The 23,428-nt window shown below is 42.8% G+C and overlaps 1 protein-coding gene across 1 annotated transcript in view; it reads right to left on the bottom strand.

The window, feature by feature from the left end:
- The window catches only part of LOC143767910 (polycystin-1-like), a 331,505-nt gene that overhangs the window by 187,011 nt on the left and 121,066 nt on the right, over positions 1-23,428 (bottom strand). The window contains exons 9-10 of the mRNA XM_077256430.1: positions 21,002-21,182; positions 19,303-19,490 (exon numbers count right to left, since the gene is read on the bottom strand). Coding sequence (XP_077112545.1) covers positions 19,303-19,490; positions 21,002-21,182 — 369 coding nt within the window. The remainder of the gene's footprint in view (positions 1-19,302; positions 19,491-21,001; positions 21,183-23,428) is intronic.

The raw sequence follows: 23,428 nt of genomic DNA, 5'->3' as shown, positions 1-23,428 counted from the left end.
CTATAACTAACAAAGTATAGTTTGGACGAACTCAATATGTTTTTAAATTTGCTAAACAACAATTATAATAAACCAATTGTATTATACAGAATGACAATTAAGTTAATAAAACTTCATTATAACCCAGAAAAGGGAATTAATGTTGACCTTTGGTGTTACCGAAGCTTTGACACATAAGGATATGTTCACACTGGGCATTTTTGCTGCTATTTTTTCTGCAGCAAAACCTGATTTCTTGGCAGGAAAGAAGCTGCGGCAAAAACGCATGTTTTGGTACGTTTTTGGTGCATTTTCGTTTGTGGTTTTGGTGTGTTTTTTTCATGCGTTTTTGGGGCTAACTTGTGTCTCTTTGTGCATGCTAATAAAGTTGAGTGCCCCCAGAGAAAAAATATTTCCTGTAGAACCATACCTCTAGATCCTTTGAAAAGTTAGCAATTCATGTGCCGCTACAGTAAAATCACACTGACAGGTTAGAATAGAATAGATATATACACATAGAATGCATAGATAAATAGATGTCAGTGACACACACTCACATATATATGTATATATACTAGATAGATAGATAGATAGATAGATAGATAGATAGATAGATAGATAGATAAAATGGGGGACCCCAAATAAAAAAGACGTAGGGTCCCCCTATAATTAATAACCACCAAAGGCTATGCAGACAGCTGCGGGCTGATATTAATAGCCTAGGAAGGGGCCATGGATACTGGCCACCCCCAGGCTAAAATCATCATCTCTCAGCCACCCCAGAAAAGGCGCATCTACAAGATGTGCCAATTCTGGCACTTAGCCTCGCTCTTCCCACTTACCCTGTAGCGGTGGCAAGTGGGGTAATAGTTGGGGGGGTTGATGTCACCTTTGTATTGTCAGGTGACATCAAATCCCAAGGTTAGTAATGGAGAAGCATCAATAAGACACCCCCAATTACTAACCCCATAGTTATATTGCATAAAAACACACACACCAAGAAAAAGTCCTTTAATTGAAAGAAAGAATCAGACTCCTTTAATAAATCTTAATTATACCATACTTACGACTTCGCCCATTCCACTGACGCCATTGTCTCCTGCAAGAGAATTAAAATAAAAAACAAACATATCCCTCACCTGTCGGTCATTCTGTTTCACGCCATAATCCATGTCTGGAGATGGTTTTCAACCTGGACGATGCCAAAATGCGACCATCCAGGCTGAGAACCACTGGTGAATGAGATGCTGCGACTGCTGCCTCAGTGACTAGTGGTGATGTCACTAAGGCTGCGTTCCCAGCCAGGCTGAACTACGGTCACCTCGGTGAGATCCCCGCTAGCACCGTGAGAATGTAGAATGGTGCAGAGGTGAGTTCACCGCAGTTGAAATTCACCGCAGTGAAATTCTCCTGGTGAACTGCGGTGGACTCGCCTCTGCATGAGAGTATTCATTAGCCGCTCCTGCTCTCACTGTCATTAGCGGCAGCAGCTGTTGGATGGTGGGAGTGGTGTCCCATCCGCTGACATCAGTGGCCGGAGGTAAACTTTATACCTCCGATCACAGGTGAGTGCTCACGCTGTCTTTTGACAGCATGGGAACCGTGGCTCTCTGACCGGCGGGGATGGTTTCACTGCCGATCAGAAGCGGTGTTTGCCATGTTATGTCCTTGACTCTTCTGCAGCAAATATGCTGCAAAAAAGTCAACCTGCGTATTTCTAGGGTTTTTTCACCATTCATTCAATGAGTGAAAAACGCTGATAGAAGTGACATGCTCTATTTAAAAAAAAGTTACAAAACAGTGACACGCAGGGCCGGACTGGCCATCTGGCAATTCTGGCAAATGCCAGAAGGGCCTGCCTGGTCATGGGCTGCCTTGTCTGCTACGTTGTTAACAGAATCGGTATTCTCAAGATACCCATACTGTTAAGAGTTGTGACAGAGCACAAAGTCACTGACTTAGTCACTTACCCCAGCATGTCAAGGGTATCATTAGAAATATTGGTCTTGCAGAAAATCTTCCTTTTCTCCATCCAGGGTAATATTAGTAATATATCCCATCTGGTGCTTTGGGACAGGGACAACATGGGTCTGTGAGATTTGAAATGCCAGGGCTGAATTTCGGCCCCAGTCCGTACCTGGTGACACGTCTCCAGCACACATCTTTAGCGTCATAATTGGTGGAATTTGCAGAACAGAGTTAGCGACTTCCAATCTTCCAAGCTACCATGACACTATGGCTGGAATCAGGGCCGGCGTTAGGGGCAGGCAGACCAGGCAACCGCCTAGGGCTCCTGCTCCTCCAGGGTCCCCTAGCCAGTGGCCACTATGGGGCCCCTGAGTAAGAGGGGCCCGGCGCTGCCCCCTCCCCGCATCGCACATTCAACTTATTGGCATCATAGATGACAATACAGTTGAAAGCAGTGATGGAGGAGAGAGCATCATGTGACTCTCCCTCTCCCATTACTCCTCCTCTGCCTGTGACTCAGTGTGTTTCAGCATTGGAGAAGTCAGAGCAGCTGGGGAACAAGGAGGAGAGGTAAGTATTGTGTGTGTATGTCTATCTGTCTGCATTATAGTGTGTGTGTCTGCATTATAGTGTGTGTGTGTGTGTTTGCATTATAGTGTGTGTGGGTCTGTCTGTCTGCATTATAGTGTGTTTATCTATATGTCTGTTTGCATTATAGAGTGTGTGTGTCTGTCTGCATTATAGTGTGTGGGGGGGGCTGCATTATACTGTGGGGGTACTGCACTATACAGTGTGTGGGGGGACTGCACTATACTGTGCGTGTGTTTGTGGGGGGGGGGGCTTGTTGTGAATTCCGTTCTCGTACTCCCTCCTGTGGTCATGAATGGTACTTTGGTTAGGTCTGCTCTTGGACTCCCTCTGGTGGCTTCGAGCGGAACTGCTGGTCACTGAGGTTGGCTTTATCAGCTGCTCTCATTTATTGCTATGCTGGCTTCCCTATTTAACTCCACTCAGATCGTTACTTCATGCCTGCTGTCAATGTTTCAGTATTGGTTCAGATCTCTCTTGGACTTCTCTGAGGACCTGTCTACTCCAGCAGAAGCTAAGTCTTTGCTAGTTCATTTGTTGTTACTGCTTCCTGAATATATTTCTTAGTACTGCTAATTTCTTGTCCAGCTTGCTATCATGATATTCCTTTGCTAGCTGGAAGCTCTGGGGGTGCAGAGTGGCACCTCCACACCGTGAGTCGGTGTGGGGAGTCTTTTTGCTTACTCTGCGTGGTTTTTTGTAGTCTTTTGTGCTGACCGCATAAGTTCCCTTTTCTATCCTCTGACTATTTAGTGAAATCTGGCCTCCTTTGCTAACACCTGTTTCATTCCTGTGTTTGTGACTTTCCTCTTAACTCACAGTCAATATATGTGGGGGTCTGCCTTTACCTTTGGGGAATTTCTCTGAGGCAAGGTAAGGCTTCTATTTCTATCTTTAGGTGTAGTTAGCTCTTAGGCTGTGAAGAGGCGTCTAGGGAGAGTTAGGTACGCTCCACGGCTATTTCTAGTGTGTGTGATAGGAGTAGGGTTTGCGGTCAGCAGAGTTCCCACTTCCCCAGAGCTAGTCCCGATTTTGAGTTTACTCATCAGGTCATTCCGGGTGCTCCTAACCACCAGATCCATAACAGGGGCTGCATTATACTGTATGTAGGGCTGCATTATACTCTGAGGGGGCTGTTTTATACTCTAGGGGACTGCATTATACTCTGGGGGGCTGCATTATACTCTGAGGGAGCTGCTTTATACTGTGTGTGGGGGGGCTGCATTATACTGTGTGTGTATGGGGCAGCATTATACTGTGTGTATGGGGGGCTGCATTATACTGTGTGTGAGGGGAGCTGCATTGTACTGTGTGTGCGTGCTGCACTATACTGTGTGTACATTACCAAAATGGGTCCAATAATAAGTGCCCACCTCTTAACTAGAATAATAAACATCCATTTACCAGAAACATAACTGGCAATACACAGAGGCAAAAAGCAAAAAGTAAGATAATATATATTTTATTAATATCCATAGATTAAAAAACATACATAAACAAAACAAGGGAATTTCTTGACAAAAATAACCGATGGCAGCAAAATGTGAGGATCAAAAAACATGGGAATAAATCAATTCCTATGGGATATATCAAATATGTCACCATAAATATATAAATCTTACAAGCAGCCTTAGCCCCCCTTCTTTTAAACAGTAATGTGCATAATGCAGACAGTCCAATGAGGGCAGACAAAGTAAGACTAAGGATAATAAATATTAAGCTATGGAGCTAAAAAAGCCTACATAGTGTTTCTATAAATTGACGCTGCTTAATATGTGGAAACTATTAATTAAAGTGCATAGTGCTGTGCAAATATAGATCCTATTTAAACATTAGCAGCGGAACACTTAGTAAGATAAGCCTCAATAGCAAAAATATCCCAATAAAGTAAAATAGTTACTCACTATGCATAACCACCGGAGACCCCGACAGCGCCGTTTCGCCACACAGGCTTCCTCAAATGGGGGCGTATATGTGCGCTACATTGTGACGAGTTTTAAATGCTCCCGGTGCACGTGTACTAACAGCTGATATGAATATCAGTATTACCGGCTTCTTGTTGCGCATGCGTAGTTTCACGGGATGTCCTCCTGTGTAAAAAGTGACTTCCCGTGCCGCACACTTGGAACGCAGGCGTGGAACGCACTGCATCCAATAGAGGGCGGAGTAAGAAGTCACGGAGTTGCCCCAAACCGCGCATGCGCTAGCCGAGAACTGAGATGTATGAAAAGGCGGCTTGACTACGGGAAACATAGAAAGAAACGGATCCTATCATTAGGTGGAATACCAGAAGCTATATCGCTGGTGGTGCTGCATAATAACTAAGGTGCCAATATATGGATTAAGTGAAACAGGACTAAATAAATAAAGTGTCCAAAGAACTTATAATAAGATTTGAATAAATACCTACATAAAATTAGAGGTCAGTGCATATAGATAAAATAATAAGTGAATATTACATAGACAATATAAATTATGACAAAAAACAGATAAGGTCACCATATAAATATAATAATACATAATAACACCACCAAATACATATTCATGTGGAAATTTTTATACATGAACAATATTATAACAAATTGCTAAAAATATTCCAAATAGTGCCAAAAAGTGATCCCTTAATTACATTAATTATTAATACAGGAAAAATATTCTGTGAAGCTCCTGAAGATGTTCAAAAATTGGTGTCTTGAAAAAACATTGATTTCACAGGAAAAAGCATTCATATGCCAAAGGAGACCAGAGACCACCTCGTGAAAAGATCCGTTCTATATAAAGGATTAAAATAATATTAATAAAACAAAACACACATACAGTAAAACAAAATACTTATCACAGTGAATTAAAACAGGATCAGGAAACATAAAAATAGTAATATTATTAATACTATGTGGGAGAATCAAGGTATAAATATATATTTCAGATACAATAATCCATACTACCTCTCTCTACCTACAAAAATGCCATGAACCCCAAATTCTCATTTAGACCCTGTGGGGTCAGGGTACCCAAAAGGTAGATCCACTTACTCTCCCTCTGCGCTAGGATTTTACTGAGGTTGCCTCCCCTAGGTCCTAAACTGATTTGGTCAATAGCCTGTATCTTCAGGCCTGTAGGATCACAATTATGAAAAAGCCTGAAGTGCCTGGGGAGGGTTTTAAGCGTGGTAATATCTTCCGCTGTTGCAGCCTTCTCTATATCCCTAACGTGTTCTCTAGTCCTTATTCTCAATTCACGGGTAGTGAGGCCAATGTATACTTTTTTACACGGGCAACAAGCATGATACACTACCCCTTTAGAAGAACACGTTAGGGTTTTCCAAATTTTAAAAGTCCTAGTATTGTTATAATTTTGAAAAGAGGTGCTTTTAAAATGGTTACTACATGCCTTGCATGCTTTACATGGAAAAAATCCCTGGGGCGATGATTCCAACCTGCTCCTGGGTGTCTTTTGATAGTGACTATGCACCAGAAAATCACCCAAATTCTTTGACCGTCTAGGGGTCATTAATGGCCGGATCGGCAATATCTCTCTTAAAATGGGATCAGATTGCAATATGCCCCAATGTTTCTCCATAATTTTCACTAATTCCGGCCATTGCTTATTATGTTCGGTAATGAACCTCACATAATTGGGGATATCTCTTCTATCCCTACGATTCCTATATGGATTCTGGCTATAAAGAAGCTCATCTCTAGAAAATCTATTGGCTCTCTTGAACCCCTTTGTCACGATATGGTATGAAATATCATATAAGTTTAGTTCTGTTGCTAGCATGCTGTGGGTTAAAAACCCCCCTTCCCTTTCACTCAGCCAAGAGCTGCCTTGTCAATGTACATGGGGAAGAGAGTTTTATTGACGAAAGGTATTTACGACCAGTATTTCCTGTGGTGGAAAGTGCCCAGCTTTTACTAGATTAGAACCTTCCAGAATATGAAAGTCTTTTGTTCTGTTTTTGGAAGATATTAGGCAAATCGTTTAAGTTAAGACCACGAAAACATATATTTGTAATCTCCCTCGAAGGAGCTACCCATCACTCTAAACATGAGCTTTTAACTCCATCAGGTGAAGAAGTAGGGATTTCTCTGTAAATATACATCCCAAATAGGACATATTTGATCTCACTAGAATGCCAGCGATAATACGAGATGAATGAGGGGTATGGTGCGATGATGATATGTTCAGCAGCGGAATTACAAGTCTTAGAAAGATTTAGCTTATACTTAGTCAAAAATTGATCAGTATTTTGGAAACAGCGTACGAGGACGGTATTATTCCTAAAAAATTGGTAGACGAAGTCACCAAATTACAACCAAAATTAGCAACATTCTATATTCTCCCGAAGTTGCATAAGGATCCAATTGATCCGCCTGGGAGGCCCATAGTGTCCGCTATAGGAGGATTGTGTGAGAATATTTGTGCAATAATAGATTTCTATTTACAACTATTGGTGATAACATTACCATCCTATATCAAAGACACCACTAGTATGCTTAAAAGATTAGATACATTACAATTGGAGGAAGGTGCTTTTTTTGTCACGGCCGATGTAGAGGCACTATATTCATCAATAAGACATCAGGACGGTTTGTTGGCAGTCTCCCACTTCCTATATGAGAGTAATTTGGATCCCCCTTTGAATGAATTTATCTTGCTGTTGCTTAAATTCGTTTTAGAACATAATGTTTTTATTTTCAATAACGAGATTTTTTTACAAGAACAAGGCACAGCAATGGGGGCTTTATGTGCTCCTGCATACGCCAATTTACTCATGGGATTTTGGGAGAGGAAGATCTTCCAAGAAGACGCCATTGTGGGCATAGAGGCAATACATGGGTGGAGTCGATTTATCGACGATATTATCTTTATATGGGAGGATTCTGTTGATAATCTCATAACACTCATGGATAAGCTTAACCAGAATGACTTTAATATCAGGCTCACCTTTAATTACGGGAGAAAAGTTGACTTCCTTGATCTTCATATTGAAGCTCTAGCAGATGGTAATGTGGTTACAGACGTTTTTCGAAAAAAGACAGCGACTAATAGTTTGCTCCATGTTGCCTCTGCCCATCACAGATCAACAATCAAAGGGATACCCACAGGTCAATTTATAAGATTAAAAAGAATTTGCACTACAGAAGAGGATTTTATAAGGCAAGCCTCAGACCTCACAGAGAGACTATATGACCGTGGGTATAGTAAAAGAATGGTGAAGAAGGGGTTCAAGAGAGCCAATAGATTTTCTAGAGATGAGCTTCTTTATAGCCAGAATCCATATAGGAATCGTAAGGATAGAAGAGATATCCCCAATTATGTGAGGTTCATTACCGAACATAATAAGCAATGGCCGGAATTAGTGAAAATTATGGAGAAACATTGGGGCATATTGCAATCTGATCCCATTTTAAGAGAGATATTGCCGATCCGGCCATTAATGACCCCTAGACGGTCAAAGAATTTGGGTGATTTTCTGGTGCATAGTCACTATCAAAAGACACCCAGGAGCAGGTTGGAATCATCGCCCCAGGGATTTTTTCCATGTAAAGCATGCAAGGCATGTAGTAACCATTTTAAAAGCACCTCTTTTCAAAATTATAACAATACTAGGACTTTTAAAATTTGGAAAACCCTAACGTGTTCTTCTAAAGGGGTAGTGTATCATGCTTGTTGCCCGTGTAAAAAAGTATACATTGGCCTCACTACCCGTGAATTGAGAATAAGGACTAGAGAACACGTTAGGGATATAGAGAAGGCTGCAACAGCGGAAGATATTACCACGCTTAAAACCCTCCCCAGGCACTTCAGGCTTTTTCATAATTGTGATCCTACAGGCCTGAAGATACAGGCTATTGACCAAATCAGTTTAGGACCTAGGGGAGGAAACCTCAGTAAAATCCTAGCGCAGAGGGAGAGTAAGTGGATCTACCTTTTGGGTACCCTGACTGTCATGAATCCCCAATGGCTAGGGATAGCACAGGACAAGCAAAGTACAAAGAGATAACGGACGAGCTCTAGGGTGATGGAACCTGGGCTGACCGCTGCCCTATGCCTGACAAACGCAACTAGAGATAGCCAGGGAGCGTGCCTACGTTGGTTCTAGACGCCACGCACCAGCCTAAGAGCTAACTAGTACTGCAGAGAAAATAAAGACCTCACTTGCCTCCAGAGGAATGAACCCCAAAAGATATAGTTGCCCCCTCACATGTATTGACGGTGAAATGAGAGGAAGGCACACACATAGAGATGATATATATAGTTTTAGCAAATTGAGGCCCGCTGTAAACTAGAAAGCAGAATGATACAAAAGGGGACTGAGCGGTCAGCAAAAAACCCTAATAAAAAAAAAAAACATCCTGAGATTACAAGAACCCATGTGCCAACTCATGGCACATGGGGAGAACCTCAGTCCACTAGAGCTACCAGCTAGCATAGAGACATAATAAGCAAGCTGGACAAAAAAACCAAACAACTGAAAATCAGCACTTAGCTTATCCTGAAAGATCTGGGAGCAGGTAGGCAGGAACCAAACAGAGCACATCTGAATACATTGCTAGCCGGCAAGGGAATCACAGAAAGGCCAGGTAAAATAGGAAACACCCAGCCTCTGATGGACAGGTGGAAACCAAAGGCCGCAACCCACCAAAGTCACCCAGTACCAGCAGTAACCACCAGAGGGAGCCCACAAACAGAATCCACAACAGTACCCCCCCCTTGAGGAGGGGTCACCGAACCCTCACGAGAACCCCCAGGGCGATCAGGGTGAGCTCTATGGAAGGCGCGGACCAAATCAGTCGCATGAACATCGGAGGCGACCACCCAGGAATTATCCTCCTGACCATAACCCTTCCACTTAACCAAATACTGGAGTTTGCGTCTGGAAACACGAGAATCCAAGATCTTCTCAACAACATACTCCAACTCTCCCTCCACCAGCACCGGAGCAGGAGGCTCAACCGAAGGAACAACGGGCACCTCATACCTCCGCAACAATGACCGATGGAACACATTATGAATAGCAAACGATGCTGGGAGATCCAAACGAAAAGACACAGGGTTAAGAATCTCTGAGATCCTATAAGGACCGATGAACCGAGGCTTGAACTTAGGAGAAGAGACCTTCATAGGGACAAAACGAGAAGACAACCACACCAAATCCCCAACAAGAAGTCGGGGACCCACGCGGCGACGGCGATTAGCAAACTGCTGAGTCTTCTCCTGAGATAACTTCAAATTGTCCACCACCTGATTCCAAATCTGATGTAGCCTGTCCACCACCACGTCCACTCCAGGACAATCCGAAGACTCCACCTGACCAGAGGAAAAACGAGGATGAAACCCCGAATTACAAAAAAAAGGAGAGACCAACGTGGCAGAACTAGCCCGATTATTAAGAGCAAATTCGGCCAGTGGCAAAAAAGCAACCCAGTCATCTTGATCAGCAGAAACAAAACACCTCAAATAAGTTTCCAAGGTCTGATTAGTTCGCTCCGTCTGGCCATTCGTCTGAGGATGGAATGCAGACGAGAAAGACAAATCAATGCCCATCTTGGCACAAAACGTCCGCCAAAATCTAGACACAAACTGGGATCCCCTGTCAGAAACGATATTCTCCGGAATCCCATGCAAACGGACCACGTTCTGAAAAAACAAAGGGACCAACTCAGAGGAGGAGGGCAACTTAGGCAAAGGCACCAAATGAACCATCTTAGAAAAGCGGTCACACACAACCCAGATAACGGACATTTTCTGTGAAACCGGAAGATCAGAAATAAAATCCATGGAAATGTGCGTCCAAGGCCTCTTCGGGATGGGCAAGGATAACAACAACCCACTGGCCCGAGAACAGCAAGGCTTAGCTCGAGCACACACTTCACAAGACTGCACAAAGGTACGCACATCCCTAGACAAGGAAGGCCACCAAAAAGACCTGGCCACCAAGTCTCTAGTACCAAATATTCCAGGATGACCAGCCAACACAGAAGAATGGACCTCGGAGATGACTCTACTGGTCCAATCATCCGGAACAAACAGTCTTTCTGGTGGACAACGATCCGGTTTATCCACCTGAAACTCCTGCAATGCACGTCGCAAGTCTGGGGATACGGCGGACAATATTACCCCATCCCTAAGGATACCAGTAGGCCCAGAGTCTCCAGGAGAGTCAGGCACAAAACTCCTGGAAAGAGCATCTGCCTTCACATTCTTTGAACCTGGCAGGTATGAAACCACGAAATTGAAACGAGAAAAAAACAACAACCAACGAGCCTGTCTAGGATTCAAACGCCTGGCAGACTCAAGGTAAATGAGATTCTTGTGATCAGTCAAGACCACCACACGATGTTTAGCACCCTCAAGCCAATGACGCCACTCCTCAAATGCCCACTTCATGGCCAAAAGCTCCCGATTACCCACATCATAATTGCGCTCGGCGGGCGAGAATTTTCTAGAGAAGAATGCACATGGCTTCATCACCGAGCCATTAGAACTTCTCTGTGACAAAACCGCCCCCGCTCCAATCTCGGAAGCATCAACCTCAACCTGAAAAGGAAGTGAAACATCTGGTTGACACAACACAGGAGCAGAAGAAAACCGGCGCTTAAGTTCCTGAAAGGCCTCCATGGCCGCAGGAGACCAATCAGCAACATCAGCACCCTTTTTAGTCAAATCAGTCAAAGGTTTGACAATACTGGAAAAATTAGCAATGAACCGACGATAAAAATTAGCAAACCCCAAGAACTTCTGAAGGCTCTTAACAGATGTAGGTTGTGTCCAGTCACAAATAGCCTGAACCTTGACGGGATCCATCTCAATAGTAGAAGGAGAAAAAATGTACCCCAAAAAAGAAATCTTCTGGACTCCGAAGAGACACTTTGAACCCTTCACAAACAAAGAATTGGCCCGCAGAACCTGAAACACCTTCCTGACCTGTAGAACATGAGACTCCCAATCATCAGAAAACACCAAAATATCATCCAAATACACAATCATAAACTTATCCAGATATTCACGGAAAATATTGTGCATAAAGGACTGAAAGACTGACGGAGCATTGGAGAGTCCAAAAGGCATTACCAAATACTCAAAATGGCCCTCAGGCGTATTAAATGCGGTTTTCCACTCATCACCCTGTTTTATCCGCACCAGATTATACGCACCGCGAAGATCTATCTTAGTGAACCACCTAGCCCCCTTAATGCGAGCAAACAAATCAGTTAATAATGGCAATGGATACTGGTATTTGACTGTAATCTTATTCAGAAGGCGATAATCTATACAAGGCCTCAGGGAACCATCTTTTTTTGCCACGAAAAAGAAACCTGCTCCCAGAGGGGACGAAGATGGACGAATATGTCCCTTTTCCAAGGACTCCTTAATATAATTCCGCATAGCAGTATGCTCTGGCAGTGACAGATTAAATAAACGACCCTTAGGGAACTTACTGCCAGGAATCAATTCTATAGCACAGTCACACTCTCTATGAGGAGGGAGCGAATTGAGCTTAGGCTCCTCAAAAACATCCCTATAGTCAGACAAAAACGCAGGGATCTCAGAAGGAGTAGATGAAGCGATTGAAATCGGAGGTGCATCATCATGAACCCCCTGACATCCCCAGCTTAACACAGACATTGTTTTCCAGTCCAGGACAGGATTATGAGTTTGTAACCACGGCAGACCAAGCACTAGTACATCATGTAAATTATACAGTACAAGGAAGCGAATCACCTCCTGATGAACGGGAGTCATGCGCATGGTCACTTGTGTCCAATACTGCGGTTTATTCATAGCCAATGGTGTAGAGTCAATTCCCTTCAGAGGAATAGGAACTTCCAGAGGCTCCAGACTAAAACCGCAGCGTTTAGCAAATGACCAATCCATAAGACTCAGGGCAGCGCCCGAATCCACATAGGCATCGACGGAAATGGAAGACAGTGAAAAAATCAGAGTCACAGACAAAATGAACTTAGGCTGCAGAGTACCAATGGCAAAAGATTTATCAACCCTTTTTGTGCGTTTAGAGCATGCTGATATAACATGAGCTGAATCCCCACAATAAAAACACAATCCATCTTTCCGCCTATAATTTTGCCGTTCACTTCTGGACTGAATTCTATCACATTGCATAGTCTCAGGTGCCTGTTCAGAAGACACTGCCAACTGGTGCACGGGTTTGCGCTCCCGTAAACGCCGATCAATCTGAATGGCCATAGCCATAGACTCATTCAGACCTGTAGGCGTAGGGAACCCCACCATAATATCCTTAATGGCCTCAGAAAGACCATTTCTGAAGTTTGCAGCCAGGGCGCACTCATTCCACTGAGTAAGCACCGACCATTTCCGAAATTTTTGACAATATATTTCCGCTTCATCATGCCCCTGAGAGAGGGCTAATAAAGCCTTTTCAGCCTGAATCTCTAGGTTAGGATCCTCATAGAGCAATCCCAATGCCAGAAAAAACGCATCCACACTGAGCAACGCAGGATCCCCTGGTGCCAATGCAAATGCCCAATTCTGAGGGTCGCCCCGCAGGAAAGATATTACAATCTTGACCTGTTGAGCAGGGTCTCCAGAGGAGCGAGATTTTAAAGAAAGAAACAATTTACAATTGTTCCTGAAATTCAGGAAGGTAGATCTATCTCCAGAAAAGAACTCTGGAATAGGAATTCTAGGCTCAGACATGGGAGTATGAACAACAAAATCCTGTATGTTTTGAACTTTTGCCGCGAGATTACTCAGGCTGGAAGCCAAACTCTGGACATCCATGTTAAACAGCAAAGATCAGAGCCATTCAAGGGTTAAGAGGAGGTAAGAAGCAGCTAGACAGCAATTAAGGGCTAGGCAGCAAAACTCTGAAGGGAAAAAAAAAAAAAAAAAAATTTCCCTTAAACACTTCTATTTCTCCTGCTTCAGCCCAAACAATTTAACACTTTGTGGGCCGGCTATACTGTCATGAATCCCCAATGGCTAGGGATAGCACAGGACAAGCAAAGTACAAAGAGATAACGGACGAGCTCTAGGGTGATGGAACCTGGGCTGACCGCTGCCCTACGCCTGACAAACGCAACTAGAGATAGCCAGGGAGCGTGCCTACGTTGGTTCTAGACGCCACGCACCAGCCTAAGAGCTAACTAGTACTGCAGAGAAAATAAAGACCTCACTTGCCTCCAGAGGAATGAACCCCAAAAGATATAGTTGCCCCCTCACATGTATTGACGGTGAAATGAGAGGAAGGCACACACATAGAGATGATATATATAGTTTTAGCAAATTGAGGCCCGCTGTAAACTAGAAAGCAGAATGATACAAAAGGGGACTGAGCGGTCAGCAAAAAACCCTAATCAAAAAAAAAACCATCCTGAGATTACAAGAACCCATGTGCCAACTCATGGCACATGGGGAGAACCTCAGTCCACTAGAGCTACCAGCTAGCATAGAGACATAATAAGCAAGCTGGACAAAAAAACCAAACAACTGAAAATCAGCACTTAGCTTATCCTGAAAGATCTGGGAGCAGGTAGGCAGGAACCAAACAGAGCACATCTGAATACATTGCTAGCCGGCAAGGGAATCACAGAAAGGCCAGGTAAAATAGGAAACACCCAGCCTCTGATGGACAGGTGGAAACCAAAGGCCGCAACCCACCAAAGTCACCCAGTACCAGCAGTAACCACCAGAGGGAGCCCACAAACAGAATCCACAACACCTGACCCCACAGGGTCTAAATGAGAATTTGGGGTTCATGGCATTTTTGTAGGTAGAGAGAGGTAGTATGGATTATTGTATCTGAAATATATATTTATACCTTGATTCTCCCACATAGTATTAATAATATTACTATTTTTATGTTTCCTGATCCTGTTTTAATTCACTGTGATAAGTATTTTGTTTTACTGTATGTGTGTTTTGTTTTATTAATATTATTTTAATCCTTTATATAGAACGGATCTTTTCACGAGGTGGTCTCTGGTCTCCTTTGGCATATGAATGCTTTTTCCTGTGAAATCAATGTTTTTTCAAGACACCAATTTTTGAACATCTTCAGGAGCTTCACAGAATATTGTTCCTGTATTAATAATTAATGTAATTAAGGGATCACTTTTTGGCACTATTTGGAATATTTTTAGCAATTTGTTATAATATTGTTCATGTATAAAATTTCCACATGAATATGTATTTGGTGGGGTTATTATGTATTATTATATTTATATGGTGACCTTATCTGTTTTTTGTCATAATTTATATTGTCTATGTAATATTCACTTATTATTTTATCTATATGCACTGACCTCTAATTTTATGTAGGTATTTATTCAAATCTTATTATAAGTTCTTTGGACACTTTATTTATTTAGTCCTGTTTCACTTAATCCATATATTGGCACCTTAGTTATTATGCAGCACCACCAGCGATATAGCTTCTGGTATTCCACCTAATGATAGGATCCGTTTCTTTCTATGTTTCCCGTAGTCAAGCCGCCTTTTCATACATCTCAGTTCTCGGCTAGCGCATGCGCGGTTTGGGGCAACTCCGTGACTTCTTACTCCGCCCTCTATTGGATGCAGTGCGTTCCACGCCTGCGTTCCAAGTGTGCGGCACGGGAAGTCACTTTTTACACAGGAGGACATCCCGTGAAACTACGCATGCGCAACAAGAAGCCGGTAATACTGATATTCATATCAGCTGTTAGTACACGTGCACTGGGAGCATTTAAAACTCGTCACAATGTAGCGCACATATACGCCCCCATTTGAGGAAGCCTGTGTGGCGAAACAGCGCTGTCGGGGTCTCCGGTGGTTATGCATAGTGAGTAACTATTTTACTTTATTGGGATATTTTTGCTATTGAGGCTTATCTTACTAAGTGTTCCGCTGCTAATGTTTAAATAGGATCTATATTTGCACAGCACTATGCACTTTAATTAATAGTTTCCACATATTAAGCAGCGTCAATTTATAGAAACACTATGTAGGCTTTTTTAGCTCCATAGCTTAATATTTATTATCCTTAGTCTTACTTTGTCTGCCCTCATTGGACTGTCTGCATTATGCACATTACTGTTTAAAAGAAGGGGGGCTAAGGCTGCTTGTAAGATTTATATATTTATGGTGACATATTTGATATATCCCATAGGAATTGATTTATTCCCATGTTTTTTGATCCTCACATTTTGCTGCCATCGGTTATTTTTGTCAAGAAATTCCCTTGTTTTGTTTATGTATGTTTTTTAATCTATGGATATTAATAAAATATATATTATCTTACTTTTTGCTTTTTGCCTCTGTTTATTGCCAGTTATGTTTCTGGTAAATGGATGTTTACTATACTGTGTGTGTTTGGAGATGTGGCCTGCATTATACTGTGTGTGGTGCTGCATTGTACTCTGAGGGGGCTGCATTATACTCTACCAAGGACCATGGGGAGTGCACTTTACTATATGTACTATATGAGACCTGCATAATACTGTATCGAGGACTATCTGTATTAATCATTCTTCCTCAGCCGAAGTAAGGGTAGATGCACACGGTCAGTAAGCGATGCAGGTTGGATGTTGACTACTTGTGCAGCGGCCAGATGTTACAACATAGTGGATGGGATGTCAAGAAATCCCATGCCCACTCTGCGTGCATAGACGCCCGCCGCTCACCCGCAGAGACAGACGTGCAGCGCGTCTTTACAGACTGCAGTATGTATTGGATGCAGTGAATCCACACGGTTCAGTGAGCACATGCGGATTCACCTGCGTTCAATAGTCGGCAGCGGACATGTGCTGCGTCCAAAGCGCTTCCAATTACTGAACGTGTGCAACTACATTAAAGAGGCCAGGAAACAAGCTTTGAACGACTTCAATATTGTCTATAGCACTCGTTTAGCGGCCTGAACTTAGCGCTGGAAAGGTTTCTGTGTGATGGTGCGATATGTTAGCATTTGGGGCCCCACTTTAAACTTTTACCCAGGTCCCCAGTTTGTCTAAATCCGGCCCTGGCTGGAATCACACGAGCATATAACATCCGATGTGATATGCTAATAACCCTCGGCTCCTGCTCTGCTGCGTGAGCAAAGTGTCATTGCTCTGTGCTATGATCCTCTCGCATGAGAGAAACAGGTGCAGAGGAGACAGCAAAAGTAATTTCTCCATCTCCTCCATTGTCTTCTCGACTTTGATCTGACTGCACTGGGATGACATTGGAGTGCAGTCCGATGTTTCACACACACCCATAGACTTGTATAGATGCGTGTGAGCCAAATCTCAGTGCCAATTGCAGCAAGCAATAATAATCACTGATCTGCACTGCCCCATAGTATAACATTGGGCCCGATCTATCAGATAAAACATCAGATACCACTCGGCCGTGTTATACGCTCTTTTGACCCTCGCATATAGCTGAGCCTTTCAGTTATCACTATCTTTCAGCCCACTTTTCAAGCCTCCAACACCTGGCTGACATTTTTCCATTCCCAGAAACCTTTAAGGACTCTTAAAATTGCTGACCGTTTGTCCCCTGCCCCAGCTCGCCTGTCGAGAGTATTCCGCTGCCACCAATTGAGTTCTTCTTCTATGTTCCCTTTCTTTCCTCCACTGTTATCTCTGCTGTCTTCTTCCACACACACACACACACACAGGTGAATATCACCTTGAGCAGAAGGTGTCCTTTCTTCTTCCCTTGCAAGCACTTAAAAGAAATCTGTTGCCACATTTGACCTATCTAAACTATTAATATGGGCACAGAGGTTATAGACTGCTGAAAACCGTTCTACCTGTATGCCTCATATCAGATGCCTTTCTCTTGAGAAACCTTTTATTACTTCATGTAAATGACCTCTTACAGGCTATGGGGAGGACTCTGCCTGGAAGATAACTCTGCCTCCAGAGCATATTTTATATGAAGGGAGAGTTACCAGTTTGATATGTAATGGCCGCTCTCTGCTCTCCAGACCTCACTGCAGAGCTGTGTGTGATTTTAACTGACAAATCTGCAGGTTCCTCTCAACTTCAGCTTCCAGCTCACAGGCTGACAGGGATGCAATATTGTTGCAATACAGCAGAACTCAAGAACTGCAAAAAAATGCGTTTGCATGAAGACAAATTTCAGTTTTCCTGTTATCTGTTAGTCACTTGTCTCACACTGGTAACTCCCTCTTTATGTAAAATAAGCTCTGGAGGCAGTGATATAAGATGATTTATCAACAGTAAGGCATCTGATATGAGACATACAGGTAGGACTTTTTCAGCATTTTATAACCTGTATGTCCATATTAATAGTTTAGATACATCAAATGTGATGACAGATTCCCTTTAACTAACTACTTCCTGTGCAACTAACCCAGAAATTCCTAATCCTCCTCCACACTATGGGCTGGACCTACAGTTAACCCTGTGATATCCAACTGAACAGGAACTGCAACCACAAGAGGATGACAATAAAACACAGCACAGAAAAATACATTTAAACGTCAGGGGTTGTCAGAGGAGTGGAACACCATTCTCACCACCTTCACAACAAGGCAGAGCTGGCGTCACAGCAGCATCCTCTCAGGTAGCGTGAATGTGCACTCCACTGTTCAGTCCAGCTCCACCTGTTCTGAAAGTTAGGACAGGTTGTTGCTGACAGTGGCTGACATCTTTGAATCCTGACAGAGTGTAGTATATAAAGCATAGCTTTTTGCTAATTTAGGCCATGTTCACACGATCCTTTTTTTGATCCTTTTTTTTTCAGGTCCTGTTTTGGAAAACCCGCAGTGCAAAACTGCACTGCTGATTTTCCTGCGGTTTCTTCTGCAGATTCCTCTGCAGTTTTTCAACAGCACTTTCCTATTGGTGCCTGTTGAAAACAGGAGCTGAATCCGCAGAAAGAAGTGACATGGTACTTCTTTTTTTCTGCAGGCAAATCCGCGCGGATTTGCCTGAGAAAAAAAGGATAGTGGGCACAGCGGTTTCTGTTTTCCATAGGGTAACATTGTACTGTACCCTGCACTGCGGGTTTTCCAAAACAGGACCTGAAAAAAAAGGATAAAAAAAAGGATCAAAAAAAGGATCGTGTGAACATAGCCTTAAGGTGTTTAGAAAAATCTTTACTATTTAAATATGTATTATTTACTTATTTTATCACATTTCTCGGAGAACCCCTTCAAAGACTGGTGATAGTTGTTGTAGATCTTACATTGAGGCGCGCGTTTTTTGAGTTACACCATTGGCCAATAGAGTAATGACATCCATATTTAATTGCCCATACCCCTATGTGATCTATACAGAATTGGATATAAAACTGTGCTAGCCACAAAAAAGTGCCCCCTGTGTATTAACTGTATAATAATACCCATGCAGAAGCAACAGAAGCAAAGTCTCCACAATAGGACACATTTTCCTCTTTCACTAATTTCTGCAATATAAACAGATCAGGATTTGGTTTTTGCTATTTGGATTTTGTTTTCGCTTTGATTTCCAAGGAATACATATACAGCACAGTTTTCTTTAGCTCCTCAGAATTGCATAAAAAAAAAGTTATACAATGATCATTGCAAAACAGCAGCACATCCGTGAGCCATTGAATATTTGAGTAAGGCTAGTGGACTGTGGGCCACAGATGCAGGGTGCCAAAAAGTAACTTGGTCAAGGTATTTAAATAAAGAGCCAGAGCACCAAACTGAATCTTTACCCTAGATTACATAAATTCATAACTTATTCCATGTGCAGTACGAGAATTACATGATCAACAATTCCCTTTCAAGTAGCTGCAATTAGAGTATAATAATTTGATACTTACCGCCGCCTCTGCTTTGGCACAAAGATGGAGCCTTCTCTGTGCATGAACTCCTCTGATAGTTTTTCATAGGTATTAATGGCAAAAGTATACACTCCAGTACATTCTGGACATCTGATGTAGGCACATCCAAGGAAATCTGGTCCTGTTTTCTTAGAGACTGTGACACATTTATCCACACTGGAAAGTATCTAGAAGAGAAATATCGTAAGTCTTCATTCAGACGTCAAATTTTCACATATATGTTCTTTCAGTGTTTTTCACAAATAGAACTGATACTTATCGTAGTTTATGGAGTAGTTCACAAGTCCTTGGATTTTTACAGACCTAGTGGTCCATACTAAAACATGGAGCCATGTCCGATTTTGATCTGAGTCAATTATCAAACTCGTCAATGCAAGTCTATGGGTCAATAAAAAAAAACAGCGCTTGGATGCTGTCTGGGCACTATCTGTGTGCTGTCTGTTATGCACTGTTTAATTTATGGAGAAACCGCCATCAATTATTTTTGTATACTAGAAAAACTAAGGAAACTCATGGTAAAAACTCACTCACTGTCCAAAAACTGATGAAAATCTGATCCAAAACACTTATGGAAATTGGTCAGTTATTTGCATACAAGCAAAATCAACATCTTAATGAGCCCTATTGCTGTATAATGAAGACTTTGACATAGACACTGGTTTAGCAGCACAATTTTGCAGTAGTATGTCTATATTTACACAAAATAGTTTACATTATTTTCTATAATATCCGATGAATAAGGGAAAGTGAGGTAAAATGCTTGGATCTTGGATGTTGCATTTTGTTGCGGTCGGCGCAGCGTGAAAACGACGCATGTGGAGGCATCTGCATAGATTCGCATGGCCTGCGAACCCAATGTTAAAGATAGATACGCAGGACGCATGCCGACGTAGGCAGAGCTGAATGGAAGAGGTGCGGCAGTGGGTGGGCTTAACGTGGGAACCACGCAGCCCTCCACAGCTCTGACCAACACAAGTGTGAAACCAGCCTAAGATTGTATTGCAGTATATCACGGATCAGTCAATTCACAATCAAACTGACTCTGCAGCTCCTGCACCTCCATATCGCTTGAATCTGTGCATTATTATTAACAGACTGAGACTACCACTCTCATTTTCTATGTTTTTTAGCACTGCAGTAGTACACAACAATCATATTTAGGCCTTTATATCCCTATCTGCAATGATGAGCTGTGCGCTCTGAACTCCTATCCTTAGGCCATGTTCACATGTTCAGTATTTGGTCAGTATTGTTTACATCAGTATTTGTAAGCCAACACCAGGAGTGGGTGATAAATACAGAAGTGGTGACATGTTTCTATTATACTTTTTGCTCTCCCTGTTCCACTCCTGGTTTTGGCTTAGAAATATTGAAGCAAAAAACTCATCCAAATACTGAATGTGTGACAGTGGACTTAAGCTGTGATATGTTCACTGCCCTTATCTCTGATAGAGGCTGTGAAATAATCTCTGGATTGACTGGGCTGGACGATGGGATGTAAAATGTAGGGTATTAAGGGGAGGCCTGCTAATTAATTGATTCAATCTTCAGCAATGTGTGAAATGGCTTCAGACATTTTTTATCCACATGAATCTAGATCTGTAAATTTAATAAAATTTGACTCAAAGTCAATTCCCGAAGAATTTATTCAATCATCTCTATCCCTTATGTCTCTTACCCAGAAAAAGATTCTTGTATAAATGTTAGTTGATCCAGTGAAGTTATGTATGCAAGTTCACCTCCAGGAACTAAAGAGCAACGGCTGCGGGCAGAAAACAGGGACTCTTTCACATGGCTCAACCAATAACAGTGCAAGTCACCTTGGAAAACTCTTCCTCCACGGGGGCATGATGATTCATCTGAAAAACAGTATGGAAAATGGATACTTGTATGGCCTTCTTCACACTTCCGTTTTTTAAGGCCCGCAAATACGGACAAACGCACACTTACTGTATTCAATGGTGGTGCGCACATGTCAGGTTTTTCACACTAACCGTGTGTCCATGTGAAAAACCCGCACACATGTCCTTTTTTTTAATGCACCAAGGATGAAATGTGTGCTGCACATGTGCACACTGCTGACACACGGATGAAATCCATGTGTCATCAGTGTGACACGTACCAGGACCTGGGAAAATCAGTACAATTAGTGGTGTTCCCATGCGCCAGTCCTTTGTACTGACCACACATATATTTACATATATAAATGTAAATGAGATCCCCTCCGAGGCATCGTTTTTCTAAGCTAAACAAGACCAAGACCTAGATTATTACAAGGGATGGAAGGCCTCTCATATGATGAGAGGTTGAAAAAGTTGGGCATGTTTAGCTTAAAAAAAAGACGCCTCAGAGGGGATCTCATTTACATGTATAAATATATGTGTCGTCAGCACAATGGACTGGCGCATGACTTGTTCCTTCCAATGACCATACTAAGCATCAGGGGGCATTCATTACATGTGGAAGAAAGGCGATTCCGACAGCGACTTTTGCTATTTTCATGTCGGTTTGGTCCAATTCTGCCAGAATGGCAAGAGAAGCTGGGGTGGCAGAGGGGCAGAATGGGTAGTGGTGCCACAACTTGTCTTATTCATGATGAGCTCTTGGTTACCTTAGCTACGCCAGAAATCTTACACCAGTCCCCGATTGCAGTAAGATTACTGTCAAAGCACACGGAGGCGCACGCCACTCATTGACGCTCCTGATTCATTAAAGGGAATCTGTTACCCCCTGGGAGGTATATAACCTATTAATATGTGCATACATACAGAAATGTTATACTAGTCCTACCTGTATGCCTTATATTAATGGTCTTGTTGTTGCTGAGAAATGTTATATTCTTTATGTTAATGATTTCTTCCAGGCTCTGGGGTGTGCGATGCCTGGAAGAAATCCCTGCCTCCACTCCTCAGTGTCAACTACCCCACTCCCAAGCATGTTAGTCCTGGCCCTGGAATCCCGCGCCCTGCACTCCCTCAGAAATACATACCTCATCCTCCCTTTTATGGGCCCTGCATTCAGGGATCTTCTACGCAGGCGCCGACGAGTCACTGTGACCTCTGGCGTGCGCGCCAATAATATGCTCTCCACACTTCCTCCCTGCACAGTCATCACTAGGAACCATGTCTACATGGCGATGACTATACAGGAAGGAAGTGGGGAGAGCACCTTATTGGTGCGCACATGGAGGTCACTGGAGCAGAAGTCGGTTTGTGCCTGCGCAGAAGATCTCTGAATTCAGTGCCCATAGAAGGGAGGATGAGGTACATATTTCTGAGGGAGTGCAGGGTGCAGGCGCAGGATTCTGGGGCCATAACTGACGCTGATGGGAGGGGGGTAGTATTGTAATGAGGGCAGGAGGCAGGGAATTCCTCCAGGCACCGCACGCCCCAGAGTCTGGAAGAAATCATTAGCATAAAGACAGAATATAATAGTTCTCAACAACAAGACCGCTAATATGAGACATACAGGTAGGACTAGTGTAACATTTCTGTTACCTGTATGCCCATAGTAATAGGTCATGTACGTCCCGGGGGTGACAGATTCCCTTTTAGAGGTATGCTGCTCTGAATGAATGAGGAGCATCTCACTCCAACATGCCCCTTCATTGTGAACATTGCCAGTCTTGATGAATCAGGGCCTAGGTCTTTCGGATAACTAATCTGAGGTAGGTCTGCTGCCAGCTTCTTCCAGCTCCAGTTGACTGACAGTTCTTTTTCTATGTGTGTACACAGATCAGCAGAGGAGGTATAACTGAAATATACAATAAAGTGGGAAGAAGAAGAACTTATTACAGATCTCAGAGATTTGTGAAAAAGGAATATTTTTGTGTTCCTGTTTCTGGGTGGCAATTTAGGGACAGATTTTTATAAGCTAATTGACTTTATGGTGATGCCATAAGCACTCTGTGTAACATTATATGATGCCTCAGAATGGTACCCTGTTATAGAAATATTCTCCCCTAAAAGCAATGTGTTTAAGTTAGAAAACCTTAGTAAGAGCCATGTTGGTGCATTTGTGACAGCCGGGAAATATGCAACCTTATTCATGACACTTTTTTCAGGAGCAACGGCTGATATGTGCTATAAACACAAAACTATACACC

The sequence above is a fragment of the Ranitomeya variabilis genome, chromosome 4, assembly GCF_051348905.1.
Source record: "Ranitomeya variabilis isolate aRanVar5 chromosome 4, aRanVar5.hap1, whole genome shotgun sequence".
Classification (NCBI taxonomy): Eukaryota; Metazoa; Chordata; class Amphibia; order Anura; family Dendrobatidae; genus Ranitomeya; species Ranitomeya variabilis.
This window is presented reverse-complemented; position numbering and strand designations above follow the sequence as displayed.